Source organism: Cetorhinus maximus, chromosome 21 (genome assembly GCF_964194155.1).
Source record: "Cetorhinus maximus chromosome 21, sCetMax3.hap1.1, whole genome shotgun sequence".
Taxonomy (NCBI): Eukaryota; Metazoa; Chordata; class Chondrichthyes; order Lamniformes; family Cetorhinidae; genus Cetorhinus; species Cetorhinus maximus.
In genome coordinates, this window is record NC_135899.1 from 10489339 (window position 1) to 10512798 (window position 23460).

A 23460-nucleotide genomic window follows, 5' to 3' on the forward strand; every position below is an offset into this window, starting at 1 on the left:
AGGTGCATCCAGGAGGGCTTCCTGAGACAATAGGTAGATAGTCCAACTAGAGAAGGGGCAATACTGGACCTGGCATTAGGGAATGAACCCGGCCAGGTGGTCGAAGTTTCAGTAGGGGAGCATTTTGGGAAAAGTGACCATAATTCAGTAAGTTTCAAGGTACTGGTGGATAAGGATAACAGGAGTCCTCAGGTTAAGGTGCTTAATTGGGGGAAGGCTAATTATAACAATATTAGGCAGGAACTGAGGAATCTAGACTGGAGGCGGATCAACAACTGACGTGGATGGCTTTCAAACATCAGTTGATAAGAATTGAGGACCGGCATGTTCCTGCTGGGATGAAGGATAAGCATGGCAAATTTCAGGAAACTTGGATAACGAAGGATATTGTGAGATTAGTCAAAAAGAAAAGGGAAGCATTCATAAGGGCTAGAAGGCTGGGAACAGATGAAGCTTGTGGAGAATATAAAGAAAGTAGGAAGAAACTTAAGCAAGGAGTCAGGAGGGCTAAAAGGGGTCATGAAAAGTCACTGGAAACCAGGATTAAGGAAAATCTCAAGGCCTTTTATACATATGTAAAATGCAAGAGGGTAGCCAGGGAAAGGGTAGGCCCACTCAGGGACAGAGGTGGGAATGTGTGTGTGGAGCCAGAAGAAATGGGAGAGGTACTTTGGTATTCACCAAAGAGAAGGACTTAGCGGTCAATTTGTCTAGGGAAGAGTGTGTAGATAGCCTGGATCATGTTGAGATCAAAAAGCGGTGTTAGGCGTCTTGAAGAATATTAAGGTGGATAAGTCCCCAGGGCCAAATGGGATCTACCCCAGAGTACTGAGGGAGGCAAGGGAGGAGATTGCTGGGGCCTTGACAGAAATCTTTGTATCCTCACTGGCTATGGCTGAAGTCCCAGAGGACTGGAGAATGGCCAATGTTGTTCCATTGTTTAAGAAGGGTAGCAGGGATAATCCAGGAAATTACAGGCTGGTGAACCTTACGTCAGTGGTAGGGAAATTATTGGAGAAGATTCTTTGTGACAGGATTTACTACCATTTGGAAGCAAATGGGCATATTAGTGAGAGACAGCATGGTTTTGTGAAGGGGAGGTCGTGTCTCACTCACTTGAGCGAGTTTTTCGAGGAAGTGACAAAGATGATCGACGATGGAAGGGCAGCGGATGTTATATACATGGATTTCAGTAAGGCCTTTGACAAGGTCCCTCATGGCTGACTGGTACAGAAGGTAAAGTCGCACGGGATCAGAGGTGAGCTGGCAAGATGGATACAGAATTGGCTTGGTCATAGAAGACAGAGGGTAGCAGTGGAAGGGTGCTTTTCTGAATGGAGAGCTGTGACTAGTGGAGTTCTGCAGGGATCAGTGCTGGGACCTTTGCTGTTTGTAGTATAAATGATTTGGAGGAAAATGTAACTGGGCTAATTAGTAAGTTTGCAGATGACACTAAGGTTGGAGGAGTTGCAGATAGTGAAGAGGATTGTCAAAGGATACAATGGGATATAGATCGGTTGGAAACTTGGGCGGAGAAATGGCAGATGGAGTTTAATCCAGACAAATGCGAGGTAATGCATTTTGGAAGATCTAATACAGGCAGGAATTATACAGTAAATGGCAAAACCCTTAAGTGCATCGACGGGCAGAGGGATCTGGGTGTACAGGTCCACAGGTCACTGAAAGTGGCAATGCAGGTGGATAAGGTAGTCAGGAAGGCATATGGCATGCTTGCCTTCATTGGCAGGGGTATTGAGTATAAAAGCTGGAAAGTCATGCTTCAGCTGTATAGAACCTTGGTTATGCCACACTTGGAATATTGCGTGCAATTCTGGTTGCCACATTACCAGAAGGATATGGAGGTATTGGAGAGGGTGCAGAGGATGTTTACCAGAATGCTGCCTGGTCTGGTGGTTATTAGCTATGAGGAGAGGTTGGAGAAGCTCGGATTGTTCTCACTAGAGCGACGGAGACTGAGGAGCGACTTGATAGAAGTTTACAAAATTATGAGTGGTATGGACAGAGTAGATAGTCAGAAGCTTTTTCCCAGGGTGGAAGAGTCAATTACTAGGGGACATAGATTTAAGGTGAGAGGAGTAAACTTTAGAGGAGATGTGCGGGGCAAGTTTTTTAGGCAGAGGGTAGTGAGTGTCTGGAATTCGCTGCCAGAGGAGGTGGTGGAAGCAAGTACGATAGTGGTGTTTAAGAGGCAGCTTGACAAATACATGAATAGGGTGGGAATAGAGGGATACGGACCCCGGAAGTGCAAAATGTTTTAGTTGACGGGCAATATGATCGGCGCAGGCTTGGCGGGCCGAAGGGCCTGTTCCTGTGCTGTACTTTGTTCTTTGTTCAGCCTGGTGGACACAGTCCAGGAGCACGATGACCTTCCACCTCTTGTCCCTGATGGCTAAAATCACACACACTGTTTATGCTTCATCCAGTTATCTTACCTCTCATTTGTACAGTTTACGCTGATCTCCATGGCACCACAGATTTTATGCTTCTTCTTTCTTTCTGAATATGTATATATATTTTTATACACATCACATATATATATATAACATATCCCATATGGCTGACTAGTCAGAAAAGTAAAAGCCCATGGGATACAGGGAAATGTGGCGAGTTGGATCAAAAATTGGCCCAGTGACAGGAAACAAAAGGTAATAATCGATGTATGTTTTTGTGAATGGAAAGCGGTTTCCAGTGACATTCCACAGGAATCATGTGGAATTCCACAGGAATTCATGTTGAATCCTTTGTTGTTTATTATATATATTTGGACTTAAAAATGGGAGGCATGATTGGGATATTTGCAGATGACACAAAAATTAGCCATGTAGCTAATAGTGAAAAGGATATCTGTTGACTCCAAAATGATATCAATGTTTTGGTTGAGTGAACAGAAAAGTGGCAAATGGAATTCATTTCAAAGTGTGAAGTAATGTCTTTGGGGAGGGCAAACAAAGCAAGTAAGGATATTGAAAGGGGCAGAGGAAGTGAATGCATGTGCACAGGTCCCTGAAGGTGGCAGCAAAGTTGGATGAGATGGTAAAGAAAGCATATGGAATGCTTTCCTTTATTGGAGAGGTATTGAATACAAAAGCAGGGATGTAATGATGGAACTGCATAAAACGCTGGTTAGGCCACAGCTGGAATTTTGTGTACAGTTCTGGTCACCACATTACAGGAAGGACATAATGTGGGGTTGAGGTTACATTCAGATCAGCCATGATCTTATTGTATGCTTAAGGGGCTGAGTGGCCTACTCCTGCTGCTAATTCTTATGTTTGTATGTTATATGGGGCCGAGATAGAGTAGACAGGAAAGACTTGTTTCCCCTAGCAGAGAGGTCAATTATTAGGGGGCACAGATTTAAGGTGATTGCTATAAGGATCAGAGGAAATGTGAGGAAAAACTTCTATATCCAGAGGGTGGCGGGTGTCTGGTTTCACTGCCTGGTTTGGTGGTGGAGGCAGAAACCCTCAACTCATTTGAAAGGTACCTGGATCTGCATCTAAAGCCCAGTAACCTGCAAGGCTACAGACCAGGTGCTGAAAAGTTGGATTAGAATAGACGGCTTTTAAAAAAATGTTCTTTTTTGACCGGTGCAGACATGATGGACTGAATCTAGGCTGTTTCTAGGCTGTAATTTTCTATGGTTCTATGAATAACAATTTAAGTTTTGTTTTTTCCATTTTATCCAGAACATTATATAGACCTTCCCAACTGGCATCCCAGAGCCTTTAAAAAATGTTTTAAACATTAACTTTTTTTATTCATTCATGGGATATGGGTATCACTGGCCAGGCCAGAATATCTTGCCCATCCATAATTGCCCTTCAGAAGGTTGTGGTGAGCTGCCTTCTTGAACCGCTGCAGTCCATATGGTATAGGTACTCCTACAGTGCTGTTAGGGAGGTTGTTCCAGAATTTTGACTCAGTGACTGAAGAAAATGATGATATATTTCCAAGTTAGAATGGTGAGTGGCTTGGAGAGGAACTTGCAAGTGGTGGTGTTCCCATGTGTCTGCTGCCCTTGTCCTTCTAGATGGTGGTGGTCGTGGATTTGGAAGGTGCAGTCTAAGGAAGCTTGGTGAGTTCCTTAGAACACACTGGTAGATGGTGCACACCACTGCCACTGTGCATCAGTGGTGAAAGGAGTGAATGTTTGTGGATGTGGTGCCAATCATGAAAGCTGCTTTGTCCTGGAGGGTGTCAAGCTTCTTCAGTGTTGTTGGACCTGCACTCATCCAAGCAAGTGGAGAGCATTCCATCACACTCCTGACTTGTGCCATGTAGATGGTTGACAGGCTTTGGGGAGTCAGGAGATGAGTTACTCACTGCAGGATTCCTGGCCTCTGATCTGCTCATGTAGCCACAGTATTTATGTGGCTAGTCCAGTTCAACTTCTGGTCAATGATAACCCTCAGGATGTTGATGCTCCATGGGAGATGAAGTAATGTAACAAGCCAGGTGGTTATCCCTGCAGATATTGAGATGGGCAGCACGCATCTTCTTAGTTGCATGTAGTGAGGAGGATGCTAAGGTTTATTGGAGGTTCTGGAGAAACTGGTTGTGAGTCTGACGAGTAGCAATCTGCATTTGCTGACCTATCATGAGCTGAAATGGGTTGTGACCAGGGGAGTGAACAGGAGTGGAGCAAATGGTCATTAAGATACCAGTCAAGACGGTGACCCAGTCATTGGCCTTGACCAGAACATCAGCTCCCTTCATGACAGCTTTACTCAGTGTCATTTCTTTCGAGCGATTAAAGAGCTTGACCATCCTACTATTCCCTGGGTGGTAGGGGATGTGGAAATGTTGTTACACACTGACAAGATGACAAGAGTTGCTGCATTGCATCTGCTGTGAAATGTGAACCATTATCTCTCTATCCAGAATTCATCGTCCCTAAAACACCAGGGAAATTCCCTTAATGGGACCCTTTAATTAATAATGCCACAGGGACATATGTGTGTAGAATTATTGAATTCACCTCCACCAGGTACACTGTGCTTACCTAAAAAATGTGCCATTCTACATGCTTAGTACACTGCTTGATCAAGCCTTCCACAGGGGTGACTGTGTGAGAAATATCCAGGAACACCTTTTCCATCCACCTCTTACTGCAGCAGACATACATCATTCTGACAGGGTTAGAAGGATTTTGGGACTGATTCAGTCGATCTTCCAGAGAGTCAGCAAAGGCATTATGGGCTGAATGGCTTCCATTAGTGCCGATTCATTCTATAAAACAGTGAATATTCAGGGTGGGTGGGGGTGCTGGTGAAGAGAAACAGAGAGAAGGAACCAGTGAATGTAGAATTGAACCCAGCTGGAGTCAACACCTTCAGGAGAGGAGGGGGAGGGAGGAGCACCAGTGTGTGGCACCGAACCCAGCCAGAAACAGCTTCTGTCCCCTAGTTTTAGACTCCTGCAGAAAAGGAACATCCTCTGGTATACACCCTATAAGATCGTGTGGGACTTGATATGTTTCAATCACCTCTCATGCTTCTAAACTCCAACAGGTATAGGCCTAACCTGTTCAACGTTTCATCATAAGACAACTCCTTCATCCCGGGAATGAGTCCAATGAACCTTTTCTGAACTGATTCAAAGCAATTGCATCTTTTTTTAAAGAAGGAGACGAGACTGCACACAGTACTCCAAATGTGGCCTCACCAAGGCCACAGCTGCAGTAAAACTTCCCTACTTTTATATTCCATTTCTACTGCAATAAATGCCAACATTCCATTTGCCTTCCTAATCACTTGTTGTACCTACATACTAACTTGTGATTCATGTACCAGGACATCTAAGTCACTCTCTACCACAGAGTTCTGCAATCTTTCTGCATTACATAGTATACTGCTTTTCTATTCCTGCCACATTTAACCATGTATATTCCATCTGCCAAACCTTTGCCCGCTCATTTAACCTGTCTATATCCCATTACAGACTCTCTACCTTGTCTTGAGAACTGTTTTTCCCAACTATTTTGGTGTTATCGGCAAATTTAGCTACCATACCTAAGTCATTGATAGAGATTGTAAATAGTTGAGGACCCAGTACTGATCCCTGTGGCACTCCAGTAGTTACAGCTTGCCAATCTGAAAAAGGCCAATTTTCCTTATTCTCTGCATCCTGTTAGCTAACCAATTTTTATCCATGTGAGAAAGTTAGCCCCTACACCATGTGCCCTTATCTTGTGTAGTAACCTTTGATGTGGTACCTTATCAAATGCCTTTTGGAAATCCAAGTACACCACCTCGACCAGAATGTTGAATTTCTTATTGATTTGTGACAATCATTTGGCTTGGTGACAATCTCATATTGGTGGGTTCTAGTTTTTTCTCTCCCACTGTTACGAAGCCCTTTCATTCTGTGTCCCTGAGGACATTGTGACAGTTTGGGATACAGCATGTTCCACTAGGTTTCTGCCTAATGACAAGGGTGGAACCTGCTGTGAATGTGTTGATAAGTTCCCCAGCAGTTCAAGGGTCAGAATGAGCAGTTATCTTTAGTCAGTCAGTCATTTTTCTAGTTAGTCAGAGTGAGGAGCAGAAGAAGTTCCATGCAGCTAAAGTGCTGTTGTTAGCAGAGGGGCTGAGGTTAGCAGTCTCCAGAGAGTCAGGGCTCAGGAGAAGTACTGAGGACCTGAGAAGGCGGCGAGCAGGAGGTACCTGGATAGGGTTAGGGCTCAGATAAAGCCCTAGGGGCCCTTTATAGCTTGGTGTAGCTGGTGAAATTGGAGCTTGGTGAAATCCATGGGCAGTGCCAGCCCAGTGAAGCTAGCTGGCTGTTAAAGAGCTGAAATGGCTGAAATTAATTTGATACTGGGAAAAAAGGAACAGAGAGTTTGAATGGGGCATTACCACCGTGCTAAATGGGATAGATTTTGACCAGATCTAGCAACTCGACTGGGCATCTATGAGGCACTGTGGGCCATCAGCAGGAGCAGAACTGTACTCAACTATAATCTAATGTTATGGCCCGGCATATCCCCGACTCTACCATTACCACCGAGCCAGGGGGTCAAACCCGGTTTGATGAAGAGTGCAGGAGGGCATGCCAGGAGCAGTACCAGGCATACCTAAAAATTAGGTGTCAACCTGGTGAAACTACAACACAGGACTACGTGTGTGCCAAACAGCATAAGCAGCAAGTGATAGACAGAGCTAAGTGATTCCACAACCAACGATCAGATCTAAGCTCTCTCTGCAGATGTGCCACATCCAGTAGTGAATAATGGTGGACAATTAGACAACTCACTGGAGTTGGAGGCTCCACAAATATTCCCATCCTCAATGATGGGTAAGGCCAGCACATCAGTGCAAACGATAAAGCTGAAGCATTTGCTACAATCTTCAGCCAGAAGTGCCGAGCGGATGATCCATCACGGCCTCCTCCGGAGGTCCCCAGCATCACAGATGCCAGTCTTCAGCCAATTCAATTCACTCCACGTGATATCAAGAAATGGCTGAAGGCACTGGCTACTGCAAAGGCTATGGGCCCTGACAATATTACAGCAATAGTACTGAAGACTTGTGCTCCAGACTTTGCCGTGCCCCTAACCAAGCTCTTCCAGTACAGCTACAACACTGACATCTACACGACGATGTGGACAATTGCCCAGGTATGTCCTGTACACAAAAAGCAGGACAAATCTAACCGGCCACTTACCGCCCCATCAATCTACTCTCGATCATCCATAAATTGCCAAGCAATGACCATCTCCAACAAGAGAGAATCTAACCATCAACCCTTGACATTCAATGGCATTACCATCACTAAATCCACCAATATCAACATCCTGAGGGATACCGTTGACCAGAAACTGAACTTGACAAGCCATATAAATACTGTGACTACAAGAGCAGGTCAGAGGCTAGTAGTCCTGCTAACTCACCTCCTGATACTCCAAAGTCTGTCCACCATCTACAAGGCAAAAGTCAGGAATGTGACTGACCAGGATAATAGATTGGAGAAAGAGTAAACTTGAGGGGCTCAGGACAGAAGTTGGAAAATTAAATGAAGAACAACATTGGCAAAGAATGATGTAGAACAACATTGGGAATCATTTAATACTGTGGACAACAGATTCCAGGAAAAATATATTCTGCTAAGTAAACAGAAACAAACCAAACACTAATGAGGACCATGGAGAAATGAAGACATGAGGAAAAAAAACTGAGGGTGAGGATAGAGGCAAAACACGAAAGCAGGGGAGAGAAGGACAAGGGAGAATGTGAAGAAACTAGGAAAGAAGGCAATAAAAAATTAGGATGGAAAAGAGAGATTATGAAATTGAATTATCGAGAAACATGAAAAAGTGAAATATTCTACAGACACATCAATAAAAAAAAGGTAGCTTGGGCTGAAGAATGGACAGGGTAAAATCACAAGCAGCAAGGGCAAAATGGCAGAATCATGAGAAATTCTCATATTTTTTTCCCAGCTCCATTATTAACTGAAAGCACATTATGTTATGGTCACTATTGCCTGGATGTTCCCCGAACTTTACTCCTCTTACCCACTCTGGGCGAAATTTTACGGCAGCGGGATTTTACATTCCCGCTGAAGCCAATGAGGTTTAGAATGTCTCGCCGCATTTTACGGCCCCATCCCCGCCGAAACAGGGCAGTAAAATTCTGCCCTCTGTTTCATTCCCCATTATTTGATCCAATAGTGAATCTTCCTTTGTTGGGCCTTTTGCATATTGGGTTACAAAGAACTCCTGAGCACATTGTAGAAACTGCATTCTGTTAGGCCCTTTACCTGTCTCTTCTGTCTACATCTACATCCCAGGATACTAAAGGAGGTGGCCATGGAAATAGTGGATGCGTTGGTTGTCATCTTCCAAAATGCTGTAGGTTCTGGAACGGTCCCGGCAGATTGGAGGGAAGAAAATGGAACGCCACTATTTAAAAAAGGAGAAAGGGAGAAAACAGTGAATTACAGCCCGGTAAGCCAAAAATCAGTAGAAGGGAAAATGCTAGAGTCTATTATAAAGGATGTGATAACAGGGCACTTAGAAACTATCAATGGGATTAGATAAAGTCAGCATGGATTTATGAAAGGGAAATCATGTTTGATAAACCTACTGGAGGCTTTTGAGGATGTAACTAGCGGGATGGATAAGGGACAACCAGTAGATGTGGTGTATTTGGATTTTCAGAAAGCTTTTTTACAAAGTCCCACCTAATAGGTTAGTGTTCAAATTAAAGCTCATGGGATTGAGAATTGGTTAGCAGACAGGAAACAGAGTAGGAATAAATGGGTCTTTTTCAGAGTGGCAGGCGGTGACTAGTGGGGGGTACCATAGGGATCAGTGCTTAGCCCCAGCTGTTCACAATATATTTCAATGATTTTATCAGGAAGCCAGATGTAATATTCCAAGTTTGCTGAAGACACATAACTAGGTGGGAATGTGAGTTGTGAGGAGTATATTAAGATGCTTCAAGGTGATTTATAAAAGTTGAGTGATTGGGCAAATACATAGTGGATGCAGTATAACATGGGTAAGTGTGAAGTTGTTGAAGTTATCCACGTTCGTAGAAAAGCAGAATGGCAGAGTATTAGTTAAATCGTGATAGATTGGGAAATGTTGATGTACAAAGGGACCTGGGTGTCCTTGTACACCAGCCACTGAAAGCAAGCATGCAGGTGCAGCAAGCAGTTAAGAAGGCAAATGGTATGCTGGCCTTCATTGCAAGAGAACTTGAGTACAGGAGCAAGGATGTCTTAGTGCAGCTGTACAGGGCCTTGGTGAGGCCATACTTGGAGTATTATGTGCAGTTTTGGTCTCCTTACCTAAGAAAGCTTATACTTGTCATAGAGGGAATGCTGTGAAAGTTCACCAGACTGATTCCCAGGATGGCCGGATTGTCGTATGAGGAGAGACTGGGCTGACTTGGCCTGTAAACTCACTGGAGTTTAGAAGAATGAGAGGGGATCTCATTGAAACATATAAAATTCTGACAGGGCTGGACAGACTGGGTGCAGGGATGATGTTTCCTCTGGCTGGGGGGGGGTCTAGAACAAGAGGGCCACAGTCTCAGGATATGGGGCAGTCCAGTTAGGACTGAGATGAGGAGAAACCTCTTCACTCAGATGGTGGTGAACCTGTGGAATTCTTTACCACAGAAGGCTGTGGAGGCCAAGTCATTGAATACATAGAAGAAAATACATAGGTTTCTAGACTCTAAAGGCATCAGGGGATATGGGGAGAGAGCAGGACTATAGCGTTGAGATAAAGGATCAGCCAGGATCATATTGAAGGCGGAGCAGCCTCGAAGGGCCGAATGACCTACTCTTGCTTCTATGTTTCTATGTTCTTGTCCAATTAATATCAGGGTAGTTGAAATTACCCATGATTATTTTTCAATTTTTTTTTTAAACTTAATTCCCTAATTTGTCCGCATGATTTTCCTTCACCTCCCTTCTACTATTAGTCAGTCCGTAGACTACACCTATTAGTGTGACTGATTCTTTATCATCTTATATTCCTATCCACATTGTTCTATTTGTATCTCACTGATGGATGATATAAGAATATAATGTTGTTATATTGAATACGAACAACGTAATGTGTTCATTTTTCCATCACTATCTTTTCAAATTATATTATACCCTGCAGTTTTTAATCCCCAGTCCTGATTTTTCTGTAGCCATGACTCTAGTCCCTACTCTATCTGATTCCCTGCAACATATTATTGCGTCCAGTTCCTGTTATAATACACACTCTGATCCAGGAACAGAATTCAAAGGTAAATTCCACACACTTCATGTCCTATCGCTGAGGTATCAAGGATTAGACACTCTGTTTAAAGCTGATTTTTGTTTGCATTTCTACATAATATCAAACAATAGCCCAACTTATAAAGGTTATTAACATCAGCCAAAACAAACCCCATCCACCAGATTAAACATGGTCCAGTCCTGAATGTGATTAACAGCAGTGATAACGGCAGAATCCAAAACTTGCAGTCACTTGTGAACTCGGTGGTGTCTCTGCAGGTTGGATGAAAAAGTGAATCTCATCCCACACACAGAGCAGGTGAACGGCCTCTCTCCAGTGTGAACCCCCTGGTGTGTCAACAGGTTAGATGACCGAGTGAATCCCTTCCCACACACGGAACAGATGAATGGCCTCTCTCCGGTGTGAGTGCGTTGGTGTGTCAGCAGTTCCCTTTTGCACTTAAAGCTTTTCTCACAGTCAGAACATTTAAAAGGTCTCTTATCAGAGTGAACACGTTGGTGATCAATGAGGGTGGATGAATCAGTGAATCCCTTACCACACACAGAGCAGATGAATGGCCTCTCCCCAGTATGAGTGTGTTGGTGCCTCATCACATCATGTCTTCTTTTAAAACCCTTCCCACAATTGGAACATTTAAAAGGTTTCTGATCAGAGTGAACCCGTTGGTGTTCAATGAGATGAGAGGACTGACTGAATCTTTTCTCACACAAGGAGCAGGTGAACGGCCTCTCCCCAGTGTGAACGCGTTGATGAGTTTCCAGCTCACATGGGTAATTGAATACCTTCCCACAGTCCCCACATTTCCACAGTTTCTCCATGGTGTGGGTGTCCTTGTGTCTCTCCAGTTTGGATGATCAGTTAAAGCCTTGGCCACTTACAGAAAATGTGTATGGTTTCTTCCCGCTGTTAACGGTGTGATGTTTTTACAGGCTGGATAACTAGTTGAAGCTCATTCCACAGTTGGTGCACTGGAACACTCTCACTCATGTACGTGTCTCGGTGCTTTTCCAGTCAGACTATGTTTGAAATCCTTTCCCAAACACAGGGCAAACACTTCTCCTTCCCCATTCAAAGATATTTAGGTCCTGATGAACCGACTGAATGTCAGATCTTGATATAAATTTTGGGTTGAGCTTTCGGTCAGCAAATCCTCCCTTTGAATACCCTGTAAAAGGAGTTTACAAAAGCCATCACTGTCAGTACAGGGTAGAAAATCAGAACAGACAATTCTAGTTTCTATGGAACATTGTTTCCTCTAGTATTGCTGAAAAAGAGACATGGCTAAGTTTTTTTGTCTTGCACTCATCAGGATACTTTGCAAGAATACCAATATATGGGGAAAACAATAATTTACATTGTATGTGAAGAGAGTGCTGATTGGTTAGCAAGTAGACTCTGATTGGTAGAGGCGTTGCCATGGAGAATGCACCAGTGATGTGACTGTCAGCTGCCAAGCATTGTTTGAAATTTAAACCAGGCAGCTTGACTCTTATTGGTCAAGGCATTGCCCCTGAGGAATGAGTCAGTGAATGACTGTTTCTTATTTTGTTTAGCTGAAACAGGTGCAATGTGTGTACATGTTCTTTCTGTCTGAAAAGAACAGGGCCCCGTGTATTAATATATGTAGCTTCCAGTACATACAAATGCACCACACTGCGAGCCTGACTGACAATCTTAAATTGGTTGCCAGTATAATTCTAAGCACATTAGGATTGTTCAACAAATGTTGTCCAATTGTGGAATCACATCCAATGCTGGACATGTGTTTTGAGTTTTGCAAGAGTTTTCCAAGGAGGAAAAGCTTTGACCTGTTTTTTTTTTTCAGCAATGCTCAAATTCTGTACTACCAAGTGACTAGTCGTTTCCTCTTTTGTTCACCTAAAGCTGTAAATCCCCATCCCACACACTTTCCCTCCTCCCTGTGCTGAAATCCAAACCCATTGCACCATTTCTTCCCTCCAGTCCTTGTCTCCCTCTACTCAGGCTGGATTCAGTTCTCCAGCCCCTGTGTGCAGAGTGGGAATAAAATGAATGAATCATTTTCTGTTATGTGTAAATCCTCTCCTTCTATCCCGCTGTAAAAGGGGTTTCCAGAGTCCATCACTGTTCGTTCAGGATAGAAATGCACAACATTCTCTCCACCTGGATCAGATGGAGCATGGACCTCGTGCATCCTGACAGGCAAACCCGCAACAAAAAATACTGGAAAAACTCAGCAGGTCTGACATCATCTGTGGAGAGAAAGACAGAGTTAACATTTTGAGTCCATATGACTTCTTCAGAGCTAAAGGGAAGTAGAAATGTGGTGAAATATATACTGTTCAAGGGAGGGGATGTGGAACAGGTGAAGCTGGATAGAATGCCAGCGATAGGTGGAAGCAAAGGAGAGCTTGCGTAAGATGTCATAAATAAAAGGTCAAAGGGTTGTGAATAGTGGTGGTACTGACTAAAGGAGGTGCTAATGGTGACATTAAGAGTGGAAAGCAGAATGTGATAGGAACTCTGGAAAGTGACAGATGGCCCTAGTTGGGAGGCGGGGGGGGGGGGGGGGGGGGCGGGAAGAGGTGGGGGGTAGGGGACAGTGGTGAGAAAAAATATTTTAAAAGGCTAAAAGCTGGGGATGAAATAATGAAAAGGGAAATAAATTTTTAAAATAATGATAATGAAAATAAGTGGGGGAAAAAAAATAAAAGTTTAAAAATAAAAATGAATATAGAAAGGGGGGTTCAAAAAGCGGTGAGGATGGAGGAGAGAGCTCATGATCTGAAGTTGTTGAGTTCAATATTCAGTCCGGAAGGCTGTAAAGTGCCTAGTCGGAAGATGAGGTGCTGTTCCTCCAGTTTGCGTTGAGCTTCACTGGAACAATGCAGCAGGCCAAGGACGGACATGTGGGCAAGAGAGCAGGGTGGAGTGTTAAAATGGCAAGCGACAGGGAGGTCTGGATCATGCTTGTGGTGAAACCCACAGCCCGTCCCGCTGGACACACACGTGATCCCAAAGGACCAATCAGATTCTCTCCCGAGCGTCTGGAAAAGCTGAGAACGAGGACCGAAAGACCCGCCCACTCAGCCTTCCTGCACAAAGATGGCGACGAACTGAACCTTTTCCTCCTTTACCAGGATGGCGGCCGTTAACACGGGCCTTTCCCTGGCAAAAAGACCGGGAGCTGCAAATGCCGGACCTGCAGGGCTTTAATCTAGATTGATAGGCACAGAAAAGTATTTCTGGTGCCTCCCCATTCATTGGCCAGCTGTATTGCTCCCTCCGATCCCGACCTCCGCCGCTTACCGTCCACAGTTCAGACGCACAAGCGGCTCTTCGTCGCCATCACTCATTCTGCGCATGCTCCAAATGTTGTTCGGCGCTGCGTCTGCGCAGCTCTCTCCTATGGTGTGGAAAGAGTACATTCTGCACCGTGGGTAAAAGCACCGCCATGTAAAGTCCCAATTAGGTTGGAGTGATGTTTTCTCTCTCGCTGTGATGGGGATCGGATGTTTAACGAGTAAAATTAGGAAATAAATTATACGGAAACCCAAATGCACAGGACATCTATTATGCACCAGAAAGAAGTCGGGGGGGGGGGGTGGTGGGGAGGGGGAATTTGTGCAGAATCAAGAGTCCCAAAGCAGAAGCAATAACAGCAAAAGCCAATCCCTCCAGTCACAGTGAGTTCACTGGTGTGTCAGTCAGTGGGATGAACAAGTGAATCTCTACCCTCATACAGAATATTAAAATAACCCCTCTCCAGTAAGAATGCACTGATCGTATATCAAATTATTGGAACTTAACTAGGCTGTTAACAGGTGGGAAAACTGAGTGAATCCCCCCCGCACATGTGAAGTATCTGAGCGGTCTCTCTCCATTGTGACTGTACCAGTGCGTACATAAATGGGGTGACTGAGTGCTTTCCTTTCCTCGTGCAGCTGGTGATCAGTCTCTCCCCAACATGACCATATCATTTTTCAAGTTCAGATGAGCAACTGAATCCCTGCGAACAGTCAACAACACCAACAACAACCTGCGTTTGCATAACACTTCTACCATCACACAAATATTCCAAAGCCTTTTCACAGGAACATTACAGTGCCTTCTTTAAGTTCTGTTGAAATGTCATTGATCTGAAGCATTAGCTATGTTTCTTTCTCCACTGATGCTGCATAAATTAATGAGTATTTCAATTTTCCCAGTCCTTTGCTTCGGCCCCACTTTAAGACTTTAATTTCTGACACGTCTGTGCTTGTAGTTCCAGTTTGGACCCAAAAACACTGTTAGATTATTTTTCTGTGCAATAAAAAAATGAAAATGCACATATTTTAAGGTGGCAGACAGGTTTCAGGGAGCTAGAAAAGGAAATTAGCAACCAGGACCTCTCCCGATTAGTCCCAATGGCAGGTGCTGGCGAGTATTAAGGCCAGCGAGCAGGATAAGGCAGATCAATGCACTCCTAGAGAGATGATGCAGGAAGTCGGACTTTAGATTCTTGGGGCTTTGGGGCTGGTTCAGGGGCTGGTGGGACTTATTCAGTCTGGACGGATTACACCTGAACAGGGCCAGGACAAATATCCTCATGGGGCAATTTGATTCTGCTGTTGGGGAGGGTTTAAACAAACTTGACAGAGGATTGGAAAACAGGAGGTAACATTAGAAAGGAAAAACAAGGAATATAAAGTGAATTCCACAGACTAACGAACCTCTGAGAGAAAAATAAAATCTGCCATCGCCACCTTAAATGGCAGAATCTTCATTTTTAATCTGTGCTGGTTCCTGCAGACAGACTTTAGGGAGCTAGTTCCTCCAATAAGGGCGACATCCTCTCAGTGTCCATCCTATCAAGTTCCCCTGGGGATATTATGTGTTTCAATAAGATTATTATATTATTATTCAATAATAATGGAGATCTAGCTCAACGGAGCAGGACTGGACACTAAATATTCATGGGTAGATATATAGGGAAGGAAAAAGAAGATTAATGACAGTATTGATTAAGGAGACCATTGCAGTGTTGAAGAGAGTGGAAGTTCCAAATGGGTCAAGGACGGAAGCAATTTGGTTAGAGCTAAGAAACAATAGACGTATCCTTACAGTTCTGGGTGCATTCTACTGGACAAAAATTACTGGGAATGATATAGAGGAGCAAATTTTCAAGAAAATTGCGGAGGTTAGTCGAATTTGGTGGATTTGTAATAGATGGAAGTTAATCCAAAGTGTGAAGCGATACATTTTTGCAAGAAGAACGAGGAGAGGCAATATATACTAAAATGTACAATTCTAAAGAGGATTCAGGAACAGAGTGACCTGGGGATATATGTATACAAATGAAGGAAGCAGGGCAGGTTGCAAAGATAGTTAATTAGACGTAAGGGATCCTGGCGAACCCTGGAAACTGCAATGGAGATAGACAACGCGAAATTAGACACAACTGACTCTTGCTATATATTCATTCAGAATTTTGTCTGCGTGGAAAATCGAGTCTTTGACCACCTACTCGCATTCCCTTTGAGCATGTCTTCCACACTGAGCCTACACAATCCTATAATCACCCCATCTGACATTCAATAGTCATGCTGATCATATTTTGCAAATACTTGTCCATCAAGTGTTTTACGAAGACCTGAGAACTTCAAGGCATTACTTTGGCTAGCATATGTCTTCCAATCTTAAACAATTTTGTTACTTGTACTTTAGCATTCGTTGTAAGACAAATATTGTGTCAAACGTTTAGAATTTCATTCATCTTCCAACTCCTTTACATGGCGTCATCGCATTCTTTACCCGTGAGCACTGAGGGCTTTAATCAGTTTCAGGAGTCATGGGGAACGCTTCAAAGCCAGTCATCACATTTAGGTCATTTCTTTATTGGGGAATTCTTTACTGCAGCACTGAGATTCTGTCAGCAGGTGGCAGCGGTGCACTTTGTAACAATGAAAACGACTTGCATTCAGACAGTCTCAACCCATCACAGAAACTTTCTGCTCCCGCAATGAATTACTCACAAGTGCAATGATCGCCGTTATGTCGGAAATGCAGCAGTCATTTTACACACAGCAAGATCCCACAAAGTGAAAATGAGATAAATGAACAGTTCATCTCTCTTTGGTGGTGCTGTTTGAGGGAGGAATGTTGGTTAGGACACGAGGACAACTGCCCTGCTCCAGGACAGCTATTGGTAATGATTCTGCTCTGTCCATTTACACCTCTTTACTTCTCCCATATCACCCCCTTTTACCTTGCACCATCATCCCTTTTGTCATTTAATCACTCCTTTATTCCACTCTTTCGCAGAACTTCTCTTCTGTTCCATCCTCCTCTCCTCCCTTTTCCTTCCTCTGTACTTGTTTTAAACCTGTCACATAACAGGTTCAGAGATCAAAGCTGTCCGGGGTGTCAGGAAGCGGCTAACGTTTGTCTCCGAGTCTCACACTGGTCCGGTCCTCAGACAGGACGAGTTGGGGATTCGCTGTGTTCAGATCCAGAGTCAGAGAAGCTGAAGTTCAATAACACAGTCAGTGATTCAGTTTCTTGCTTGGATTTTTTTTTTAAGTTTCTCCTTGAAGTGTCCAATCGGAGTCTCTATTGTATTCAGGAAACTGTATCGACTCCAAGGTTTGAGTCCGAAGGTAAATCTGTCTGGGCCGATTCAGCGCCGCAGCAGAATCCGTGTCTAAAGAGACTGGGGTGAGAATGGGGAGGGTGGAAGGCAGGGGGAGATGAGGAGGACATTGAGGTCACTCAAATAACTAACCCTGCTAAATCTAAGTTGCATTATCACCCTTTCTTCTCTCAACTTGGGGCTTTCTATCTTTTATCATAGAGAATGAGACTATATTCTATTTGTGGTTATTTATCTTGACTATGGTATTTCGGATCTTAAATGCTCCACTAAGTTCTCCCTAAATCCTCTATTTCCCAGTGCAAACCCTCCCAGTTTCTGTAGCCTCTCCTCTTGACTAAGCTGCACCACCCCACCTCCCCGCACCCCCCCCCCCCCCCATTAGATTAGTTCTTTTTTAACTCCAGTGCCTGTATGCCTCCCTGATAATATGTTGATCAAGATCTTACCTAGAACTCCAGATGCGGCTATATCTTTCTGTTCTACAAACACAGTTTCACATCCTGAGATTCATGCTCTATTCCTCTGGTTATACAGATCCCTTCACTGCTTTGACACACAGTGCTGATGGCTTCAGACACTTACCCAGAGGAACCCACAGAAAGTAACAAATGAGAATGGAGAGGCTCCGGAGAATTAGCAACCATGAATATGAGCACTCAATTTGGAGTCTGGAAACATGTTTAGATTCTTCCATTCTGGATTATAAATCGGGAAAAGGGAATGGAAGAGTCTTATCAAAATTAATGTTCGCCCACCTGTCCTCTCCATGCCGAAAAGGGTCGTGAACTTTTCGATTTTCTGTTACTGGGAGAAAAAGAGAGTCCACACGAATCCTCTAAATATTAAACAGTTGATGTCATAAGTAAACCACATTTTCCTACACAGAGTTACCATGACAGAGTTTCAGTAAAAAGCATATCCTATCTTCACAGAAGAGCTGACAAAGACTGACCACCTACATCCAGACAGCAGAAATTGCACCAGAATTGTTACAAGTTGGCGATAATCAGAATTCTCACTGCTGCTGACATAGAGATAGAAAGATAAAATAACTTTTATATTACTTGATCTTGGGATCGTGGGGCACAGCGTAAACGTTTGCAGATGATTCAAAACTTGCAAACTTAGTAAACTGCGAGAGGTGCAAGGGAATTCAGGAGGGCACAGACAGGCGCATGAAAAGTGGAGATGAAATTTAACACGGAGAAATGTAACTTGATGCACTTTGAAAGAAAGATTAATGAGAGGCAATGAAAACTTAGTGCTACAATTTTCGAAGGGTTTAAAGAAATGAGAGACCTGGAGTCACATACAAATCTGACAAGGTTGGATAAAAACGCTAAGAAAATCCTTAGCTTGGTAAGCAGAAAGTCAAACTACAAAAGTGAACCTTAATAAATCATTGAAAGACTGAACTGAAGCATTGTGACCAAATCTCAGCATCACACTTTAAAAAAATGTCCCGGGCTACAGAAAGGACAGATGAAATTGACAAGAGTGTTATAATAATGAGGGACTTCAATTATGTGGACAGACCAGACAAGGTGGGGTTGTTATCCATTAAACAGAGAGTTAAGGGGACATTGAGCTGAGCTGAAGAAAATTATGAGGGATTTTGGTAAAGAAAACAATAGCCAGTGGGAGAATGTTCTTAAACTGAAGACAATGATTAAAGGTAATTTGGAAACAGAGTGGAGAATGTTGGGGAAGGGAGAGACAGCTTGAAGGGCAATGGAGATAGAGGCAGAGAAGAGAACACAGCAGGAGGAGTGGAGAGTGAAAGTGGGAGATGGAGGGGTGACAAAGAGTGGGGAGACAGAGTACGGGAGCAAAGAGATAGAATGCTGGAGGTGGAGGGAAGAGCGTGCACAGCATTGGGGATATAGAGCGAGGGTGAGGGAGAACATCATGGAGAGAGAGAGAGGGAGATCATGAGGAAGAGGGGAGAGTGAGCATGATCAGGAGGAGGAAAGGAGAGAGGTCATGACGGGAGAGGAAAGAGAGAATAGAAGGGGAAGGAATGATAGCTTGACGTGGGAGTGAGAAAGCCAGGGGAGAAGAGGCATGGTGGGTGGGGGGGGGGGGGGGGGGGGGGGGGGGGGGGGGGGGGGTGGGGGGGGGGGGCTGTGGAATGCGAACAAGAGTGGGCATGGTGAAACAAAAGCATGAGAGGGACTGGATGGAAAGAGAGTGGGAGGGAACAGGGCATTAAAAGATGATGTGAGGGCAAGGGGAAGAGAGAGCGCTTAAGGGGGAAGAAAAGGGGAAGAGAAAGTGTGGTGATGGGGGGTAGGAGCAAGGAAGGGAGGAATGAGGGAAGTGTAGCAAGACAGTAAGTGGAAGTGGAGAGGAAATGCTAGGAGATAGAGAAAGAGTGTGTGAGGATGTCACCAAAGTGTAATAATTGTCATAATATTCTTCTGGTTTATTGTAAAGTAGGTTTATGGGGGTAAATATAGTTGGGTCCTGTCTGTGTGTGTTTAATTACATTTGAGGTCAAGTAGACTGCAAGCTTTAACTCATCAAAAGAAGTTAGGTACTTGACATGCAATGAATGAACATGGATGCTGGCTTAGCATGTAAGGTGTGAAGGGAATTTGCATTTCTAGATAGATGATGGGAGATTTTATTTCAAAGGGATTTTAGTCTGTTTGCATAGCCAGATAAGCAAGGCTAAAGAATTTGTTTACTTTTCCCAAAGGTTACTGGCAATATTGGCACTATGACAATTTTAATGTTATAATGAAGATACAGTTTCAAAGACATATGGAACAATAGAATTTACATATTAAAAAGAGAGAAACATAAATAAAGGAGAATGAAATGTTATGGGAGAAGGCCAAGTAAGATCTAACAGATAAAAACAAAAAAGCTAAAAGCTACTGCGGATGCTGGAAATCCAAAACAAAAACAGAATTACCTGGAAAAACTCAGCAGGTCTGGCAGCATCGGCGGAGAAGAAATCAGTTAACGTTTCGAGCCTTCATGGCCCTTCGGCAGAACCTAACAGAAGTGTGTGAAATAGCCTTAATGAAGCCTCTCACATCCATGCATAAGTCTGCTATCGACTGAAACTGAAGCTAGAGAAATGCCATTTGGAATTCCACTGTCCAGGGGATTGTGTTAATTTTCTGGATCTGTTTACAATCCAAAATCTATTTTCGGACGTTGCCTTAAAGGGGTGGGGGGTAACTGGGAATCAGATTAATTAGGAATTTTAGAAGTTATTATAATTGTAAGCAATTTGTAATCTTATATATGTACTTGGAATCTTTTATTTTGTTAATAAATATTCTAATTTTTTTTAAATCCCTAGAAGCCTTGGTGGACTTATTACTTCTGAATTCAGTGCACACATCTTGTAATAAATACAAATTGCAAAACCGTTGTGATAGCACAACCAAGTTTCCCTCATGGATTTGGCCCACCTGGCACACATCATGACAGATGAGGAGGGGAGAAAGGGGGAGGGGAGACAGAACAAGAGGTGGCAGGCAGAGGAGGAATCACGGATGTGAGGGTAAGCATTGAGGGAGAGTGTGAGGACAAGTTTATAGAGTGAACATGGGAAGGGAGAGGGATGGGGAAGGAGATTGTGGAGAGATGACAGGGAACAATGAGGAAGAGGGAAAGAATATGGAATGCTGTGGGAAAAGAGATGGTGGGGAAGGGAGAGAGTGATGGGGAGGAGGGAGAGAGACAGAGTAGGAGAGTTGGAGTGAAAGAGAGAGAATGGAAAGGGTACTAAGAAAATTATTAGAACTAAAAGCTGACAAGTCCTCGGGCCCTGACGGACTTCATCTTAGAGTCTTAAAATAAGTGGCTGCTGAAATAGTAAATGCATTGGTTTTAATTTTCCAAACTTCCCTACATTCTAGAAAGGTCCCATCAGATTGGAAAATAGCGAATGTGACTCCTCTATTCAAGAAAGGCGGGAGAAGGAAAGCAGTAAACTACAGGCCAGTTAGCTTAACATCGGTCATAGGGAAAGTGCTGGACTCTATCATTAAGGAGGTTATAGACGGGCACTTGGAAAATCTCAATGGGTGATGCAGAATCAACATGGTTTTGTGATAATAAAATGATCATGGTCTTTAATAAAATGATCACCAAAACTCAACATGGTGCCAGACTAGTCTCCTTTACAAACTCGGTTTTACATCCTGAGATTCGTGCTCTATTTCTCTGGTTATACAGATTCCTTCACTGCTTTGACACACTGTGCTGATGGCTTCAGACACTTACCCAGAGGAAGCCACAGAAAGCAAAATATAAGAATGGAGATTCTCCCGGGATTAACAGCCAGAAATTTGAGTATTTAATCTTTAACCTTGGTGTTCCTTTTGTTCCTTCACAACTTGATTTATAATCAGGAGAATTAGAAATTTATCTGGGTTAATGGAGTCAATCATTTCTTTCCACGCTGTGTACTGTAAAGGGCCTTTGAACTTTCCGATAGCGAAGAAGGCATCTGTTGCTGAGTGTGTGAGTATTTCGGTACTAAACCTGTAAATATTAAACAGGTGGTGTTATAAATTAACCTTTGTTAGAATATTTAAGAAATTACTTAAATGATCAAGCTAACCCACATTTCCCATCTTTCAGCACTTTTCCTGTTAGAGTGAATATGTTAGAAAGTGGAATGTTACTATTGTTTCTATGACTGAGCAAAATATAACTTGGAAATGCAAAGACAGAGTATAAAACACCCATGCCAAGGGAAAGGCCCATAGTCTGATAACAACCTCGATGCCAGAATATCACATATTACAAGGAAAAGATAAACATTTAGCCTACACACTTACTATTTAATAAACAAAACTTGTAGAACAAAGACAAAGACTGAAAATACTACCAAGTGTCGCAAAAATCCAAAAATTGGGCATCAGCTTATAGTCCAGCTAGGTAACACATGGGCTCAACAACCATCCTAGAAACCAGCGGCCTTCTACTCTGGTGTCTTGAATATCTCTGAATTTAGTCGCTGTCCCCCACCCAATGGTGACTGTGCCCTCAGCTATCGAGGCCCTAAGTTCTGGAAACCCTTCCCTAAACCTTTCTACCTCTTTTCTCCTTTAAGACAACTATAAAATCTACTTCCATCCCTTGTGTTAATACCTCCTTGTGTGCCTCCTTGTCATTTTATGGCTTTCTAATATGTTAAAGGCGCTATATAAATACAAATTGTTGCAGTTGTGGTTGTTGTCGGGAGAGAGCAAGTTTCTATGATATTGTAAAAATAGAGCCGGGTTCTCGTTTAAGGTAAGACTTTCTTGGGTCCGTCAGGTGCCATGCAGGTGCTTGAATGACCCACACCTTGGAACCTTGGGCCGTGTGACTCTCTCAGGGTCAGTCTGAATGTCACGACCTCACAGGCAGCCTACAGCTTGCAAGCCCTAATTACCCTTGAACTGATTGGCTTGCTAGGCCACTACTGCTGTGGGTCTGGAGGCACATAATAGGCCAGACTACATAAGAGTGGCTGATTTCCTTCCCTAAAGGGTATTAATAAATCGATTGGCTTTTTAGGACAATCGACGATAGCTGTTATAGTCACAGTTGCTAAGAATAGCTTTATATTCCATATTTGTTAATTGATAATCACCAGTTACCCTGGTGGAATTTGAACTCAGTCCCCACAGAATTACGTTGGGTTTCTCACTTGCCAGTCCAGTGACATGAAACCACTCCGCCACCATCTCGCCTTGCAACCTTAACCGAAGCACTTGTGCGCGAATCATAAACGGAGTTAACGTCACCCAAATAATTACCCCTTCAGAATATAATTGTGGAACTGTAGGTAGAAAAGAAATTCGCCAACTACCATGACAACACAATTCTGAGGGTTTTTCTTAAACCAAACTGCAAAGTTTCAGTTAAGGGCCTGTCCTACCTCCTCTTCAGACAAGCTTCCTCCTGAAATAAATAAATCGCAAACAGTGAGGATGATTGTAACAGATTTCAGGAGATCGACAGGATGGTGTAATTAACAGACTTTGGAAAGATGTGGTTGAACAATGAATGGTAAGGGAATGCATCTTGGAAGGAAGAATGAGGAGAGGCAATGTAAACGAAATCC

At 43.4% G+C, this 23460-nt stretch overlaps 1 protein-coding gene across 1 annotated transcript; it reads right to left on the reverse strand.

The window, feature by feature from the left end:
* Nucleotides 1-9410: 9410 nt before the first annotated feature.
* Nucleotides 9411-14120, reverse strand: LOC144695674 (uncharacterized). The gene is made up of 2 exons (XM_078566610.1): nt 14057-14120; nt 9411-11933 (listed from the first exon to the last, which is right to left on the reverse strand). The coding sequence occupies exon 2, from the start codon at nt 11584-11586 to the stop codon at nt 10996-10998; it is 591 nt and encodes a 196-aa protein (XP_078422736.1). The 5' UTR covers nt 11587-11933; nt 14057-14120; the 3' UTR covers nt 9411-10995.
* Nucleotides 14121-23460: the final 9340 nt, after the last annotated feature.